General features: G+C 37.8%; 1 protein-coding gene across 8 annotated transcripts in view; it reads left to right on the top strand.

Moving 5' to 3' along the window:
- CUNH1orf141 (chromosome unknown C1orf141 homolog) overlaps positions 1 to 18,017 on the top strand; it is a 70,382-nt gene that overhangs the window by 25,036 nt on the left and 27,329 nt on the right. For 7 of the 8 annotated variants that reach the window (XR_337760.2, XM_006171398.2, XM_006171397.2 and 4 more), the window contains 3 exons: positions 3,692 to 3,783; positions 5,498 to 5,565; positions 11,245 to 11,389. Coding sequence is in view for 7 of the 8 variants with exons in the window: in XM_006171398.2 (XP_006171460.1) it covers positions 3,692 to 3,783; positions 5,498 to 5,565; positions 11,245 to 11,389 (305 nt within the window). In the remaining variant the exon portion in view is untranslated. The remainder of the gene's footprint in view (positions 1 to 3,691; positions 3,784 to 5,497; positions 5,566 to 11,244; positions 11,390 to 18,017) is intronic. The other variant, XM_006171396.2, reaches the window with a different exon arrangement.

The raw sequence follows: 18,017 nt of genomic DNA, 5'->3' as shown, positions 1-18,017 counted from the left end.
TTCTTTCTTTTTCTCTTTCCGTTTCTTTTTTTTTTTTTTTTTTTTAAGGTTTTTGCCATAGGGTGCATGCATTCACCAGAGAGATAGAGAGGGAAAGTAAGAAATCACCCACCAGGGGGGATAGTCACACCATAATCTCTGTTCCTTCATTCTTCTCCTGGGATTCTGGGCATGCACGCACATACACACACACACACACAAACACACACACCTGGTGTGATATTCAAGCTGCTGGGTTCAGGACTTGAACCTCAATCAGCCATGTGGAAATCCAGCACTGTAACCATTCTGCCACCTGCTGGCATCCCCTTTATAATTCTTTTTTTTTTTTGGAGAGATTTTCATTGTAGGGTGCGTGCGCTCGCCAGACAGACAGAGAGAGACATAGAGACAGAAAGCGAGAAATCACCCCCCAGGGAGGATGGTCACGCCGCAATCCCTTCTCCTCCATTCTCCTCTCGGGATCTTGGGCACGCACGCACACGCGCCCGGCGTGAGTTTTAAGCCACCGGGTCCGGGACACGAACCGCGGTCGACTACGTGGGAGTCCAGCGACATAGCCATTACACTAACTGCTGGTTCCCCCCTTTATAATTCTTTACACTGAATTCTAGGAAAGGTTCTTGGAGCTAGATTTAAAGATACTTGAGCCCTCATTGAAAATGAGTGGTAATGTTAATTGTGGCTCATTCCTCAATGAATTTTAGAACACTGTTATTCGGGTCTCTCAGTCTAGATGAAAACTATCCTTTTTTTTTTTTTTCTGTCCTACTAATCCATTTGCTTCTAGATAGCAGGACTTAATAATTTACTCATAACTCAACTAATTCAAAAAAATTAAAACACATAAAATAAGTACAAACAAAACAAGGAGCCAACCAGTGGGATGGTGGTTAAGATGGCTGGATCCCAAATGATGGACTGTGTGGTTCAAGTCCTGGACCGACCCTGCAGCTTGAAGAAGACATCTAGAGCATGTGCATGTATACCTAAAAATCTCAAGAGGAGGGCGAAATGGAGGAGAAAGGACTATGATGTGACCATTCTCCATGGGGCAGTGCTTTCTCACTCTCTTTTTTTCTTTCAGTCTTTCTCTGGTAAGCACACATACTCTCTGGCAAAAATGTAAAAATCAAATCAAAAGCAAAATGAAAACATGACAAATGACTATATAAACCAGAAAAGAAAGACAGGATGAGTTGAGGACAGAACTTGTGTTTAATGAATTCTATAAACCAAATATATAGCACATAGTTCTTAGTTTAGTAAGTTGCTTATAAATTATGTTAAACATGCATTTGTTGAAGGACAAAAGAAAAGAAAATAAAAAGGCTGTCATCCTCAGCATGTCTACCAAACTTTTCTTAGTTTAGTAAGTTGCTTATAAATTATGTTAAACATGCATTTGTTGAAGGACAAAAGAAAAGAAAAAATAAAAAGGCTGTCATCTCCCAGCATGTCCACCAAACTTTGGCTTTCTTTTTATAAGCACACTGATCTATAAGAGCATTTGGGAAATATGGGGCATCTAAAATTTCCCAAAATAATTTTAACATGACAGTAGCTTGAGAAATTGAAGAGAAAAAAAAATGGTAACATAAAGGCAACATATTAATAACCAGGAAGGAACTATACCAATGGGTATAGGAGAAATTAAAATAGTTGTATTGAATACTTTCTATAACTGCACTGCTTTGAAGCACAGGTGTAATGATCTTTTGGAAAACAGTAGAGGGAAACAGTCTTAACAAGAAAAAAAAATTAGAAAACTTTAGGAAAGTAGTCAAAGAATTCTTTTAGAAAAGCACCACTTCAAAGTTGTGTCAAGGGTGAATTTCTTCCATTTCAAAGAACGATTTAAATAGTTTCTGAGCATAGATAAAGATGGAACAGTTCCCAATTCTTTTTCTATAAAAACACCTTTGATTCTGCAGTCTAACCAAGAATATAAAAACGAATATAGATTTTTCTAGAAACCTAAAATAAAATACCAGTTTAACTATTTCATTGCCTATTTTCAACTCAGGAACATACAAATTTAAAAACTTTGTATTTCTCTAATTTTACTCTAATCCCTTTGGTTATTAAAATTCTGTCCAATTTTTGGGGCCAGCAGATGGCATAGTGGTTGCATTGCTGAACTCCCACATGCGCGACCATAGTTTGAGTCCTGGACCTGGTGGATTAAAACCTATACCAGGCGCACGCGTGCACACACATGTGTGTGTGTCTGTGTGTGTGTGTGTGTGTGTGTGTGTGTGTCCAAGATCCCAGGAAGAGAATAGAAGAGATTATAGCAAGGCCATCTTCCCTGGGGGGTGAGTTCTTTCTTTTTTTTTCCCCTGGGGGTGATTTCTCACTTTCCCTCTCACCGTCTGTCTCTCTCTCTCTGGCAAGTGCATATACCCTAAGGCAAAAAAACCCTCCACACACACACACAAAATTCTATCCAATTTAGTATTTTGACCACATACTCCAACAGGGCTTTTCCTTCCCCATAAAGCTAACTTAGTGACCCTGGAGTTGCTAGACTGGAGAAGGGGTATGGCCAGCAATTTGATTCTTCCTGTCTCCTTCTCTGTGAATAGGAGGCAGATAAAATCTTTCTCTAGCACAACTCTCATTCTTTCCTCTTTAATCTCTTTCTTTGGTGTGGGAACAACATAAGCTAAAACCAGCTCCTACCAACGCCTTACAGCTGATTGATTCATTTTCAGGAATTTTGTGAGATAGCCACAAAACACAGTTATCGTTCAAAATTAAATTATGTAAAATAAAAATTTAGTGACATACTAAAAAAAAAGATAAGACTAAAAATACAGTTCTTCCCTTGACTACATTTTACTACTATGTATGGTCTGAAAGACATTTATATCTGCCGTTTTAAAGGTTTATTTATTATTGCCACAGAGGAAGGGAAGGAGAGAGGGAGGCACTCTTCTCGGGTTCTTCATGCCACAATCCTCCCTCCAGTCCCATAGTCAGGAGGATCACAGGTACACCTGCAGGCATGCCATGTGTGTCTAAGTAGACCCAGAATGCTAATCCAAAGCTTCCTATATGGCTTCAAGTATTATGCAGTAGCATCCCTACTTCCACCATGGCTGGACCAGAAGTTACTGTTATCTGTTGTATCCCTATAGTGGAAATATTGATATCATATTATATCATGTTAGTACATATCTCTTTCCAATTCTGCATTCAGTGATGTCACAGTGGTCATTTGTAATTGGCCAGGGAGTGTTTATTCGGAGTAGTGAAATCAAAGATGAGTGAAAAATTTTGATCCAAGTTGAATGGTCCCTGGTTGAATGGAGATGGGAATGCCAGGGTGAGGAACAGATTGGAAAGGGAGTGGAATCAAGAATTTGTTTTTTGAGGCTAGAAGGTGGCATGGTGGGTAAGGCACTGGACTTCCACAACGCTGACCATGGTTCAAGTCTCAGACCTGGAGGCTTGAAAATCATGCCTGGAATATGTGTGTGTGTGTTTGTGTGTGTGTGTGTGCCCAAAATCCAAGGAGTAGAATGGAAGAGGGAAGGGATTGTGGCATGGCCATTCCCCCTGGGAGTGATTGCTCACTTTCCTTCTCACTGTCTCTCTCTGTGTCTCTGGTAAGCTCATGTGCTCTATGGTAAAAATCTTAAAATTTTCTGATATTTTAATTTAAATGAATTGTTACTTCTTTCAGATATATCTCTTTGAAAAGTGAGATTGAACCTAGAACGATTGATTCTGAAAAGTCAAATTTAAGACCACGCTTCGTTCCAACAAATATAAAAAGTAGGTCAATAGCTAATGCTTTGTGTAACATATTCAATTCTCCTTTGATGTATTAATGGTGCTTTTATTATTTTCTAAAGTGTGTCTTAGATGTTCTTGATAATTTGGTGTCTATTGAAAACATATGAATGAACTATAAAGAAGAATTTACTAGAAAGAAGAAATATTAAATATCAGAATGAATAATTTATACAATTTATAAAATAATGTTTTATGTTTATACTGTTACTTATTTTTTTCTTCTAGAAATAATAGTTCTGAGTTTCATGTCAGTTCAACTTTAAGAGTTTCCTAGTTACTGTTTTGTTTTGTTTCTCTTTAAATATTTATCATAATTCATGATTTACATATAATCATTACACGCCTTTATAGGATATCAAATGGTCTTTAGACCATTGATATCTAATAAATAAATGGTGTGTAATAAACAAATCAAGGATATAAACATATTCTCCACCTTCAACATTTAACATTATTACTGTGCTTATCACATATTTTTAATAGCATTTTGCATGATAAAGTTTTTCATCATTTTATTATCACCTTTCTGTAACATTATGACTTATATTTATCTTCTTTTTTCAATTGCCAGAGGGCATATGCACTCAATAGAGAGAGAGAGGTAGAGAGAGAGGAAAAGAGAGAGAGAAAGTACCCCCTAACATAGAGGGGCTTAGTCAGTGTACAATCTATTTCCCCCATTTCTTCTTCCTTTCAGGATTTTGGGCATGCATGCACATGTGGCTGGTGTGTTCTTCAAACTGCTGGGACTGGAAATTGAACCATGGTTGGTCATGTGGAATCCAGTTCCCAATGTGTAGCTCCTGACCACTGTGCTATGAGGCTAGTTCAGTTTATCTTTTTTTGAACATCATATTTTTAGACTTCTAAAATCTATCTGATCTTTGGTTTGGAATGGAATAGTTAGTCCATTTATACCTAGTGTTATTATTGATGTCTTCAGATTTATATCTACCATCTTAATCTATTCTTTTTATTGTCCTATTTAGTCTATGCTATTTTTTTAACCCAGTGGAAATTCACTGTTAAAGCAAATTATTTTGTAATAGATATAGTTTTTAAAAATTTAAGAGCAGGGTCTGCCTAGGTGACTTGAGACACACACTAGCTGTGTGTATGTGAACCCCAAATCCCAACAGGATGAAGAAATGGAGGAGAAGGGATTGTAGCATGACCATGTCCTATTGGGGGATACTTTTCCCCTCTCCCCTTCTCTTTGTCTCTGTTTCTCTCTGGCAAGCACACAATCTCTGGCAAAAAAAATTTTTTTTAATGTAAAAACGATGCATATGTAAGAAAATAAAAGTATTAAACTATATGTCTCAAGAATTTATTTCTCAGGACCAGCAGTTAGTGTAATAGCTATGTCACTGAATTCCCATGTAGTCAACCACAGTTCGAGTCCTAGACCCAGTGACTCAAACTCACGCCAGGTGTGTGTGCGTGCATGCCTAAGATCCTGAGAGGAGAATAGAGGAGAAGGGATTGCGGCATGGCCATCCCCCCTGGGGGGTGATTTCTTGCTTTCTGTCTCTCTGTCCCTCTCTGTCTTTCTGGTGAGCACATGCACCCTGTAGCAAAAATCTCTCCAGAAAAATAAATTACTTCTTATAGAAAAAATAGTTTATTGAACTTAATTAGATGTAATTTATTAGTATGATACTGTCATTCATGTTTGATTTTGTTTCTTTAGAGCCAATAGAAGAAAACCTAAACTTAAGATCGATCAGATCTTTTCATTATCTTAAAGACACAGATAAGGTAGGTTTAATGCATGGATTTACAATTACTTAATATAAATTTAAGTTATATTAAGTTTTATTTAATTACTATGTATGTGTGTATATGTGTACATACATGTGCTTGTGCAGACGTGGTGTTATCTTAGAGTGTTGCTGTGTCGTGATCGTCCTGCTTCATCCTCCTGTGTAGCTGGGACTACAGATGCATACCACCATGCCCATTTTTTTAGGGTGGGCCAGGAATCAAGCCTGGGTCTCCCATCTGGCCTCCTCAGCCGGCTGAACAGCACACTACCATGGCTGAGCCCCTAATGATTTTATATCTGCTTCCATAAACCCCGAATTCAGTATTTTTAGGATTCAAAAATATATATATACATATATATGTATATATATATATATTTTTAAGCTGTGTTTGCTGGACAGAGAAAGTGGGAAATCACCCCCCAGGTGGCTGTTCCACAATCCCTTCTCCTCCATTCTCCTCCAGGCTTGCACATGCACCCAAGGTGAGTTTCAAGCCACCAGGTCTGACACTTAAACTGTGACTGGCCATGCAGCAGTCCTGCGCCTTAACCACTATACCACCTGCTGGTTTCTCAAAAGCAGGCAATTTTAAAGTGATTTTATCTCTCATATTATGTAAAACTTTAGTTATAGGGACAATAGGATAGATAATATATTGTCTGTTAAAGATATTTTAGTGCAGTAGAAATATTTCTTGAATGGGTGAAGGACACACAGTTATAAAGTCTGCTAAAACAGTGCATCATTAAAAAGTACACATGCTGGACTCCCACGTAATCGACAGCAGTTCGCATCCCAGACCCGGGTGGCTTAAAACTCATGCCGTGTGCGTGCGTGCCCAAGATCCTGAGAGGAGAATGGAGGAGAAGGGATTGTGGCGTGGCCATCCCCCCTGGGGGGGTGATTTCTCACTTTCTGTCTCTCTGTCTCTCTCTGTCTATCTGGCAAGCGCACGTGCCCTATAGCGAAAACCTCTCAAAAAAATTTTAAAAAGTACACATGCATAATTTAAACACTTTATTTTATTTTGTAATGAAAATGTATATTCAGTAGTTAAGGTTTTTAACTGCCAGAAGACATGTGCACTTGCCAAAGAGAGCATGGTCATGACGTAATCCCTTTCCTATGTTTCTCTGTCCCATCAGGATTTGGGGTGTGTACATACATGCACGGGGCATGTTTTTCAAGCCAGCAGGGCCAGGATTTGAAGTACAGCAAGCCAGTGGTTAGTGTTTAACCACTGTGCCACAGGGCCAGCCCCTACTTGATCATCTCTTATTGTATAACCAAGCATGCTATAGTTAATCAAATTAATAAAACCTATTTTATTCAGCAGGTTTTATCTAAAAGATAAGGAAATTAATTCAGAAAATCATCAGAAGAAAGTCACTTAAAAAGCCTCCTGGACATTAATACATTCCACTGCATGATTGCAGTGGATTGATAAGCATGTTTAAGACTGACATTTCCAAGATTGGCTACTATGTAAAATTAAAATTACACAAATTACTACAAAGAAAAAGCTATCACTTTAATTTCATGCAAATCTTTGATGCAGTAGTACATTCTAAAATGTTATTGAAAATTAGGGGATTTTTTTTTTTTTTGCTTTATATTATGTGGTATGTAAATATCTTAATTAAAACCTTGTAAACCAAAAAAAAAAAAAAAAATCCCCTGGGGCCAGCAGATGGCATAGTGGTTAAGTCACTGGACTTCCACATGGTCAACTGTGATTTGAATCCAGAACCCAATGACTTGAATTGTATGTGCCCAAGATCCCAAGTGGAGATAGGACTGTCATGGGCCATCCTCTCTGGGGGGTAATTTCTCACTCTCCCTCTCACTGTCTTTCTCTCCCTGGTGAGCACACACACCCTAAGGCAAAAACTTCTCAAAAAAAAATATATATATGGTTTACATTTAATAAAAATCTCCTACAAAATATATATCATAGTACTACCATCAGTTTATGCACCATGATAAATTTATAAGTATTTTACATAACACTTAATGTTTTAATTTAAAAGAAACAAATGGAGACATTATTTAAATCCCTGTGGTTAAAAAGTTAAATAGTATATGGCCCAGCCAGTGATGTGGTGGTTAAGGTGTCTGGATCCCACATGGCCAACCTTGTGGTTTGAGTCCTGGACCCAGAGGCTTGGGAAAAAATGCTGGGCCTGTGTGTGTGTATGCCCAAAATCCCGAGAGGAGACTGGAGGAGAAGGGATTGCAGTGTGGCCATCCCTCCACCCGGGAATGGGTGATTTCTCACGTTCCCTCTCTGTTTCTCTCTGTGTCTATGGTGAGTGCTCACATCATAGAGCAAAAACTCTCTCTAAACATAAAAAAAGGAAGTATTCTTTCTGTTTAGTTTTATTATGGTTCTTATCAATTGTGTGTTATCTTTTCAGGATTTCATGTTAAGACTGTATCATCTTATAGAAAAAACTGATCTGTTGGTGTTTAGTTTTTAACTTAACTGATATTATCTTGCATGAGGATTTTTGGTTTCATGAAAATTTGGAAGAATTTATTTATAAATTTCAGGTCTCCCTCGTTTATTTATTTATTTATTTTTAAGTTTTTGCCATAGAATATGTGTTCATGCCAGAGAGAGAGAGAGAGAGGAAAACAGAAACAGAGAGAAAGAAATCATCACCCAGGGGCCAGCAAGTGGCATGGTGGTTATAGGCACTGGACTCCCACATGACTGACCACGGTTCATGACCTGGTGGCTTACTTTCTCACTTCCTCTCTCTCTCCGATCAAACTGAAAAATAATAATGATAATAATAATAAATAAAGTTAAATAAAATAATTCTTTAAAAAAGAAAAAGAAATCATCACGCAGGGAGGATGGTCACACCTCAATCCCTTCTCCTCCATTCCTCCATTCTCCTCTCAGGATTTTAGGCAAGCACGCACATGCGCCTGGCATGATTTTCAAGTTGCCAGGCCCAGAACTCAAACTGTAGTTGACTGTATGGAAGTCCAGAGCCTTAACCACCACCCTAGTCACTCTTTTTTAAGATTCTTTTTTCTTCTGGATGAGAGATAGAGAGAGAGAGAAACAGACACAGAGACAAGGCTGGGGGATCCCCAAAAGGGTCTTCACACTGCAATCCACCCCTGACCTCAACCAGCCGAGGTCAGAGGCACACACATGTGTACCCAGCATCAACAGGGAAGTCTTGGGACATGATCCTGGACCCACCCCCATGGGTCCAGCAATATGGAACATTGAGTTACTGCTGCACTACTATCTGTGGGCCTAGTGACTCTTTAAACTACCTTCTATAGGTATTTATTTGAAACTTCTTTACATTTATTTTAAGAATTATGGGTATATTCACATTTTTCACTTTCTCTGAAGACAATTTTGTTAAGTTTTCTTTGTGATAAAGTTACTCTATTTGTCTTCTAGGATATCCATAGTCTATCTCTCTCACAACTGTCCTCTCACAACTGTCCTTCTAAACTTACCTTTTATAACCAATGAATAATAACCCCCCCCCCCAATTGTGCTGTTTTGGGACCAACCCAGTGGCTTAAAACTCACACCAGGCATGTGTGTGAGCATGCCAAGATCCCAAGAAGAGAATGGAGGAAAAGGGATTGCAGTGTGGCCATCCCCCTTTGGGGGGGGGGAACTTCTCGCTTTCAGTCTCTGTCTTTCTGGTGAGCACATGTACCCTATAGGCAAAAAAATAAAATAAAATAAATTCTCTAAAAAAAAAGGAAAAACAAATAAATAAAAGTAAATGTGCTGTTTCTCTTTCATTAACATTCTAGGCTTATGTCATTGGCCTATCCCAAAAATGCCTTAATTTACACATCTTAGCATTAAGTTCTCCCTCGTCTAGGAAATGTTTACTGCCTGTTCTAAGACTTGTTGATATCCTTTCTTCTAAATTCTTTCTCACTTATAGATTGTATTGCTAGGGTTGGTTCTTAGTGATACCACTTATTATATTATTTGCTATTGTTTCCTGTGTGCTAATTATATCTTCCAATAAAAATGTGAGACGTTTTAGTCTAGACTTATATCATATACCTTATTTTATTTCATATTATCCGAAGCTATATATACTTTGTACCTAGTAAGAAAATATTTGCAGTTTCTAAACAATTATTTGGTTTGTTGATGAAGAATCAGAAATTATAAAGTTTATTCTTAAATATGTATATCTTGAATATCTATATATCTGTGATTTATTTTATTTGTTTGTTTATATATTTTATTACCAGAGGGCATGTATGCTCACCAAGGACTGAGTGAAGGAGACAAAGTAGCTCTCAGTGGGGCATGGTCTCACCACAATCTTATTCCTCAGTGTCTCCATATATATATATATATATATATATATTTGAGGCCAGCAGGTAGAGTGATGTTAGAAGTGCTGGACTCACAAATGGCCCGGCATGGTTCTAGTCCTGGACCTGGTAGCTTGCTTTCTCACTTTCCCTCTCTCTCTCTCTCTTTCTTGAACTTGAGCAAACTGAAGAATAATGATAATGATAAATAAAATTAAATGAATAATTCTAATACACAGAGAGAGAGAGAGAGACTAAATTTGAGATTCTAATCTAGGAAAAGCTAGATTTTTTTTTTCAGTTTCTTCCCCTTTCCTTGGAATTATTGTGCTGAACCTACTTTATGTAAGAGAGTAAAATTTCTCTTAAAAAGAGTTGACTCAGATGCAGTGGCACACAATTATAAGACACTATGTTCATGGACTGAGACCAAATGGTAGGGCTTGGTTGATTCCTGGTCCAGCCTAAAGTCCAGATGTGATGGCATGCACCTGTAACCCCATTACCCTCGCAAATGTTTTAATCTCCTGTAGGTTTATGTTCTTATCCATAAAGTGCTAATGGTAATGCCCATCTCTCAGGGGTTTATTGAAGATTAAATAAAACATATTTTAATGTATTCAAAGAGCCAAACAGCTATTCATTATCATAATTAGGCATTCTAAACATGAATACAGTTGACCCTTGAACAACACAGGTTTGAATACACAGATCCACTTATATGCAGATTTTTTTCAATAAATACTGAAAATGTATTTTTCTCTTCTTTATGATTTTCTTTTCTCTAGCTTACTTTATTGATGAATATACACGTAATATAACACATAAAACACATAATGCACAAAAGATGTGTTAATTGACTGTTTATGTTATCAGCAAAGCTTCCGGTCAATAGTAGGCTGTTTTTTTTTTTTGGAGAGGATTTTTGCGATAGAGCATGTGCGCTCGCCAGACAGAGAGAGACAGAGAGACAGAAAGTGAGAAATCACCCCCTGGGGGGGATGGCCACACTGCAATCCCTTCTCCTCCATTCTCCTCTTGAGATCTTGGGCACGCACACACACGCGCCTGGCATGAGTTTTAAGCCACCAGGTCCGGGACGCGAACCGCAGTTGGCTACATGGGAGTCCAGCAACATAGCCATTATGCTAACTGCTGGTCCCAACAGTAGGCTATTAGTAATAGTCAAGTTTTGGAGGGGACAAGAGTTATAAGAGAATTTTTGACTGTACAAGATCCCCAACCCTCATATTGTTCAAAGATCAGCTGTAATCAACTATAAATTATTTATCAATATGCAAATGGAAATAAATAACTTCTAATTTAGTTTTTCATTCCTCTTCATATTTAGGTGGAAAACACAGGGCCCCTGTATTTTCTATTTTCACAGCATAGACAAGCATATAGAAGACCATTGGGCTTTACAATCTTTTCTCCTAAACTCAGCATTCAATCTAATGTTTATGAAAAAGAAAGAGAGTCTGTCTTACTTAAAGGTACATAACTTGCATGTTTATATTGAAATAACTGAAAGTTAAGTGCATTTAAATTTAGGATATAAGCATTAAGAAAATCTTTAACTAAGGATTAACAGTCTTGACCATTTTACCATAATTCTTTGCTTAATCACATTAGCAGATTCTATTACAAAAATGGTAAAGTCCAGATTCCTTTATATGGTGTGCATGATCTTTCTAGCCTTCTGTCTCTTTAAATTACCCCCACCATACTGATTCTAATCATATTTAATAGACCATTCCAAATCGTATGTGATTTAATCCATTCTGTTCTCTATACTTAAAATATATTTCTCCACCTAATAAATTCCTGCTCATTTTTAATAGTTAAGAGACTTTTTAGCTGCAATTAAAGAAAGAAAAATTTAAAAGTGTACACCTCAAAGAATAAGAGATTCATTAGTGAGGTACATCTAGAGATTGGTTAATTCAGAGGCTTAGCAATGTCAACTAATGTCCAGTTCCTTTATCTTTCCTTAACTGCCCTACCATGGAGCTGGTGATCCCAAATTTGCTTTACAACATGGTGACCACTATTCAAGAGACTTGTATGAACAACATCCACTAAAAAAAGAAAGGAGTTTCTTTTTTTTTTTCTTTTTTTGGAGAGGTTTTTGCTATAGGGCATGTGCGATCACTAGAAAGACAGAGAGAGACAGAGAGACAGAAAGCGAGAAATCACCCCCCAGGGGGGATGGCCACGCTGCAATCCCTTCTCCTCTCTTCTCCTCTTGGGATCTTGGGCATGCACGCACACGCACCCAGCGTGAGTTTAGGCCGCCGGGTCCAGGACTCAAACTGCTAACTGCTGGTCCCAAGAAGTTTCTTTGTTCTTTCATAAGAATGAGAAAAATGTTCCCCTTAGTTCTCTTTAGTTAGAAAAGCCTCATATCTAAACCAGTCGATTATTATTGGCTTACATCAATTTTTCTAACTTTGACACAACGTGCAATAAAAAATACTTTCTATATCACAATGATAGGTATTTATTTATGCATATATACATATACATATGTGTGTTTGTGTGTATGAAGCAGAGGATTTGGTTTCAAAGACTCTAATTATTACTCTTTCTCTCTGTTAGTTGAACTTGACTGCAGTATTTTTATACTAAGGATCAATATAACACACTGTATTATACTCTATCCTATTTCACTTTTTAAAATGTTAGTCATGATACATGAATGGGTTGTAACATTTATTTTGAAAACACAGGCTTAGATCATTCAAGATTTACTCCCTTGAGCTGGGAAAGACCTCAACTTTCCTTGAAAGAGCGATGCTTAGAAAAGAAGAAAAGATTGAGGTTCTGTTAGCGTAGAAGTGGAAAAAAGGGCTGTTAAGTAGGCAACCTTTTGTTTACGTTATCCTTTAAGGTTCCACTTGGATGTCACGTCTCTGAACTGTTCCCTGAGAGCAGTGACAGGATGTTCTGCTTTTATAGCTAAGCATATCTCCCTTTATAAATGTCTTGAGCTCTCTAGAGAAGCAGATTTATACTTTTTTTAAAAAAAAATCTAAATTCAAATTAAAACTTATGCTAAAGTTGGCAACATAAAGTTAAATCTATTTGGCCAAAATGAATAGCAAAAAGAAAAAAAAAATAGAGAAGCAAAAACTGTTCAATTGACAGTAGGCCATTTTATTCCAGATTTGAGGAATATCTGCTAGGTAGAACAATATGAAGCAGTTTTAAAGACTATCCATCAAGTTAGCATACAATTCCATTTCCTTGGAGACAGAAGAACACTGACAAGGCCAGAAGAAGATATTCTAATCATACCCTTATTAATCACCCTCTTCCTGCCGCTGCCACCACACACGCACATAAATTAAAGTGATTGACAGATTGCCGAAAAAAGGCAAGTCTTCCCCTTGGTATTTCTTTCTTCATTGCAAGTCAACAGCTTTCCAAGTCTGTTAGCATATTTTGAAAGAAAGGTAATGGCCATAATTTGTCATTTCTTTCTCCGCATTCCTGTGATTGCTTCAGATGTGCTCACTTCAGATGTGCTCAGCATTGGGGTGGAAAAAACTCCCCACTCTCAGGAGCAAGGTCTTGAAAGAGAGGTTGGCAACTGAAGAGATAAGACACAATTTCCTAGGAATAATTTATGGAAGCGTGAATAATAGCAATGGAGACAACTGGGCAAAGACAAGACATGACCCCATCAAAGTAGTCCAGGAGTCACAAGCCTTTCTTTGACCTAATTACTCCCCAAACTGACTTGCTTACCCCAAGTGAGAGAAAAACTAAAACCCAAGAGACACCTCACACATAAAAAGATAGAGACTCACCACAACTACTATTGGAGAGTCGTGAAAAGGCTTCACAAAATGGTCAGTACACAGAAATTTATTTCCCATGATTTTTTAGAGCTCCAGTTTTCCTTTTTTTTAAACTTGTTTGAATTATTTTATTGGTCATTATTTAATTTGACCAGAGAGGTATAGAGAAAGAGAGGAAAATTGAGACAGCAAGCCACCAGTTCTAGGACTCAGACTGTGGGTGGCCATGTGGAAGTCCAGTGCCTTAACAACCACAACACTTGCCGGTCCCAGGGCTCCAGCTTTCTTACCAGCTTAGGCAGGGTAATGCAGTGAACTCATAGTATAAGGTAACAACATCTGGATTTACATGTTAATCTCTAAGGAGAAAACTTAACAGTGTCCAGATAATCAAGAATGCCCAAAGAAAACTTGCTCTTAATGTTTTTGGACAAATAGCAAACCCAGATTTAAGTAGCCTAATTCAAATATGAGTAGAAGGAAAAACAAGAACAAATTATAGAACCTATGCAAATATTCTGTAGCCAAAAAAATAGAAATATTTTTAAAAGATAGTTGATCATCACATTTTGGCAGAATTTATATCCCATGAAACAGAAGAAAATTTAGGATATAACTGTTCTTTATGTTGAAGAAATTAAGGAGAATAAGAATTCTATATAATATTTTAAAATGTAAAAAAAAAAAAAATTTTACTACCAGAGCTAAAAAAATATTTTTTAAGGAAACAGGTAACAGCAATACAGGACTTAAAATTATATCAAAAGCAGCAAAGAGTAGAAGAAACATTTGAGTGAACGGAATCAAAGACCTAGAGAGCAGGCTTAGGAAAATAATACAGAAAATAGTGTAAAGGAATAAAACTACAATCAGATTAGACAAAATAGTATATTGAGGGAAGAAAACAGATGCAACATACTTCTCCACAGTGTAATTGAAGGGGATAATAGAATAAATGGAATGAGCTGACTGAAAAGGTGGTTTGCGTCCTGGACCCGGTGGCTTAAATCTCACGCCGGGCACGTGTGCATGCGTGCCCAAGATCCCGAGAGGAGAATGGAGGAGAAGGGATTGAGGCGTGACCATCCTCCCTGGGGGGTGATTTCTCGCTTTCTGTCTCCATGTCTCTCTCTGTCTGTCTGGCGAGCGCACGTGCCCTATAGTGAAAATCTCTCAAAAAAAAAAAAAAAAAAAAGAGTAAGAGAAAACTCTTGAAATAATGGAAAAATCTGTATCTTGGTTTTTACTTACGTGAGTGTACATACTTGTCACAACTCATCAAATTGTACGTTAAAAATGTATGTTTTATTGTACATGCATTAGACCTCAAGAAAGCAAAGTTAAAAAAAAAAAAAAACTACAGCAGTTTAAGACACTAAAAATATAACGTGAGAGACCTCTCCCCTCCCCCAAATAGATAAGAAACCATTTTAAATCTGAGGTGTGTTCTGGCATGTTCAGGGAAGCTATGCTCTAAACTCCGTCTTCCAGACCCCCAAAATACTCAGACAAGGTAAGGCCACCTCTGTCCTCTCTTTGTCTCTGTCTGTTTTGAACACTTGCTCTCTTTAAATTTTTTATTTTATTTTAAAATTATTTTTAAACCACTTCTCCTCACCTTGGGCCTTTTCTTTCTCTTGCTAATTTCAGAAATCATTTTAAATCTGAGATGTGTCCTGATGTGTTCATGCGCCACACGGTTTTCATCTTTTAACCTTAAAAAATTATTTTGTTGGGAACCAGCAGTTAGCGTAATGGCTATGTCGCTGGACTCCCACGTAGTCGACCGCGGTTCGTGTCCCGGACCCAGTGGCTTAAAACTCACGCTGGGCGCGTGTGCGTATGTGCCCAAGATCCCGAGAGGAGAATGGAGGAGAAGGGATTGCGGCGTGACCATCCCCCCTGGGGGGTGATTTCTCGCTTTCTGTCTCTATGTCTCTCTCTGCCTGTCTGGCGAGCGCACGCGCCCTACAGTGAAAATCTCTCAAAAAAAAAAAAAAAAAGAAAAAAAAATTATTTTGTTCTCTTTTTTGGTCGATTTTGTCTAGCTTTTTTTTTTCTTTTTCATTTTTAATTTTTTTTGTATAAGTTTTTGCTATAAGGCGAGTGCGCTCGCTAGAAAGACAGAGAGAGAGAGAGAGACAGAAGGCGAGAAATCACCCCCCGGGGGGATAGCTATGCCACAATCACTTCTCCTACTTTCTCTCTCGCGATCTTGGGCATGCACGCACACGCGCCTGGTGTGAATTTAAGCCACTGGGTCTGGAGCTCAAACCCGGTCGTCTACATGGGAGTTCAGTGACATAGCCATTACGCTAACTGCTGGTCCCTTTCTTTTTCTTTTGATTTTATTTTTTTAAACCTTACTTTCCCACTTTGGTCTTCACTCTCCCCACACTGAGTGCCTAGATAGGCCTAGGTACACAGTAGTTAAGCATCTGAATACTTTTAGAGTCATCGAAATCCTCAATGCTTATTGGACCTCCTGCTTTAAGGAAGAAATTTTTTATAAATCTAAAATCATAATCTTTCTGTGGATACCACATTGCAAAACACAGTAGAGGAGAATTTTGTTTTTGTTTTTGTTTTTCACAGAATGACCAGGAACTACCACAGAGGCACAAGATACATGAAAAACCAAAACGCTATTTCTCCCTTAAGGAAAAAGAACACTCCTTAATCCACAGACAGTATAGTAGAACTTGTGGAAATGTCCGATAGAGATTTCAGAATATTCGTAGTGACAAAGGTAGACAGGATGCAAGATCGGGCAGACAATGAACTCCAGAAGGTGCAGGAGAAAAGAGAGAATGAGTTCCAGGAAGTGAGAAAGTTCTTGCATGACCTAAAAGAGAAAGTACACACCATAAAAAAGAATCAAATGGAGCTGTTAGAAATGAAGACTGTAATACAGGAAATCAAAATCTCCTTTGAATGTATTAAAAGCAGATTAGTCCATGCAGAAGATCAAATCTCAGGTGTTGAAGGCAAAACCTCTGACTAGAAAAAACAACTAAAATAACTGAGAAAATAATACACAAAAAAATGAGCACACTATACGAGGAATACTAGACACCATTAAGTGCCCAAACATCCAGATAATCAATATTCCAGAAGGAGAAGAAACTAATAAGGGTATTGATAATCTATTCCATGAAATCCTGGAAGAAAACTTTCCAAATCTATAGAAGTATTCAAATATCTAGGTCCAAGAAATACAAAGGACCGCTAATAGAATCAACCCAAGAAGATCTTCGCCAAGGCACATCATAGCCAGATTGGCCAAATCCACAAAGACAAGATACTAAAATTGGCAAGATAGAAACGTCAGGTTACTTATGTGTTGTGCCCTAGTCGCAAAATTCCCAAAGGACTACCAAGAAGCCGATTCTAATGCAAGCACACAGGGGTCGCTTTTATTCGGGTTCAAGCCAGGACTCCCAGTCCCACACAGTGGGTCAGAGTTGAAAGCCCTGTGTGTTAGTTTGGCTGGGTTTTTATTTGGCTGTTGTTGAGGGAGAGGGGTGTTGAGGGGTGCTGAGGAATGCACTAAAGCAGCTATACGTTGGTTGTAGATTTCAAGAAGCATAGTTGACTTTTACTGATCTGCAAGAAGGTTACTTCAGATCTCTGGTTTTTGTTTTGTTTTGTTTTGTTTTTTTTATATCATTGGCCAGCCCTGGTGGGGTAATGGTCTTATCACCTTCTCCTACATGATTGGCTTGCTTCTTTGAAATGGCACCGATTCTCAGCAAGGTGGGTTTTACAAAATGGAGTTCCCCCAAAAGAAATGGAGTTGCTTTGGCCCTTCTTATGAAGGTTATCCCATCAGACTAACAATAGACCTCTCATCAGCTACAATGTGAGGAAGGAAAGAATGGGAAAGTATGTTCAAAGGGATAAGTGAAAAACAGTTTCAACCAAGGATACTATACCTGGCAAGATTCATATGGAAAGAATGGATAAAAACATTATCAAATAAATAAGGCCTGATCGAATTTGCCAATACCAGACCCACTCTTCAAGAAGTTCTGAAAAGAGTGCTCTACCAGGAAAATTAGACACTTACAGAAATAGAGAACAAAAAGTAACCAAGAAAATGACCAACTTAATGCTAGGGACAAGAAATATCAATAATAATATTGAATGTTAACTTCCAGGATTTAAACGGAAAGATTGGACCACAGTGACACTACAGATTTAACAGAAGAGAGATTGAATATAAGACTGAACTGGTGAAATAGAATTTTATGACTTTTGAGTAAAACATTACTGATTTTTTTTTTACAATGCTATGTTTTCCCCATTTGAGGATTTT

The sequence above is a fragment of the Tupaia chinensis genome, unplaced genomic scaffold (assembly GCF_000334495.1).
Source record: "Tupaia chinensis unplaced genomic scaffold, TupChi_1.0 Scaffold149502_1, whole genome shotgun sequence".
NCBI lineage: Eukaryota > Metazoa > Chordata > Mammalia > Scandentia > Tupaiidae > Tupaia > Tupaia belangeri.
Note: the sequence above shows the minus strand (reverse complement) of the source record. Positions and strands in the feature narration are given on the sequence as shown.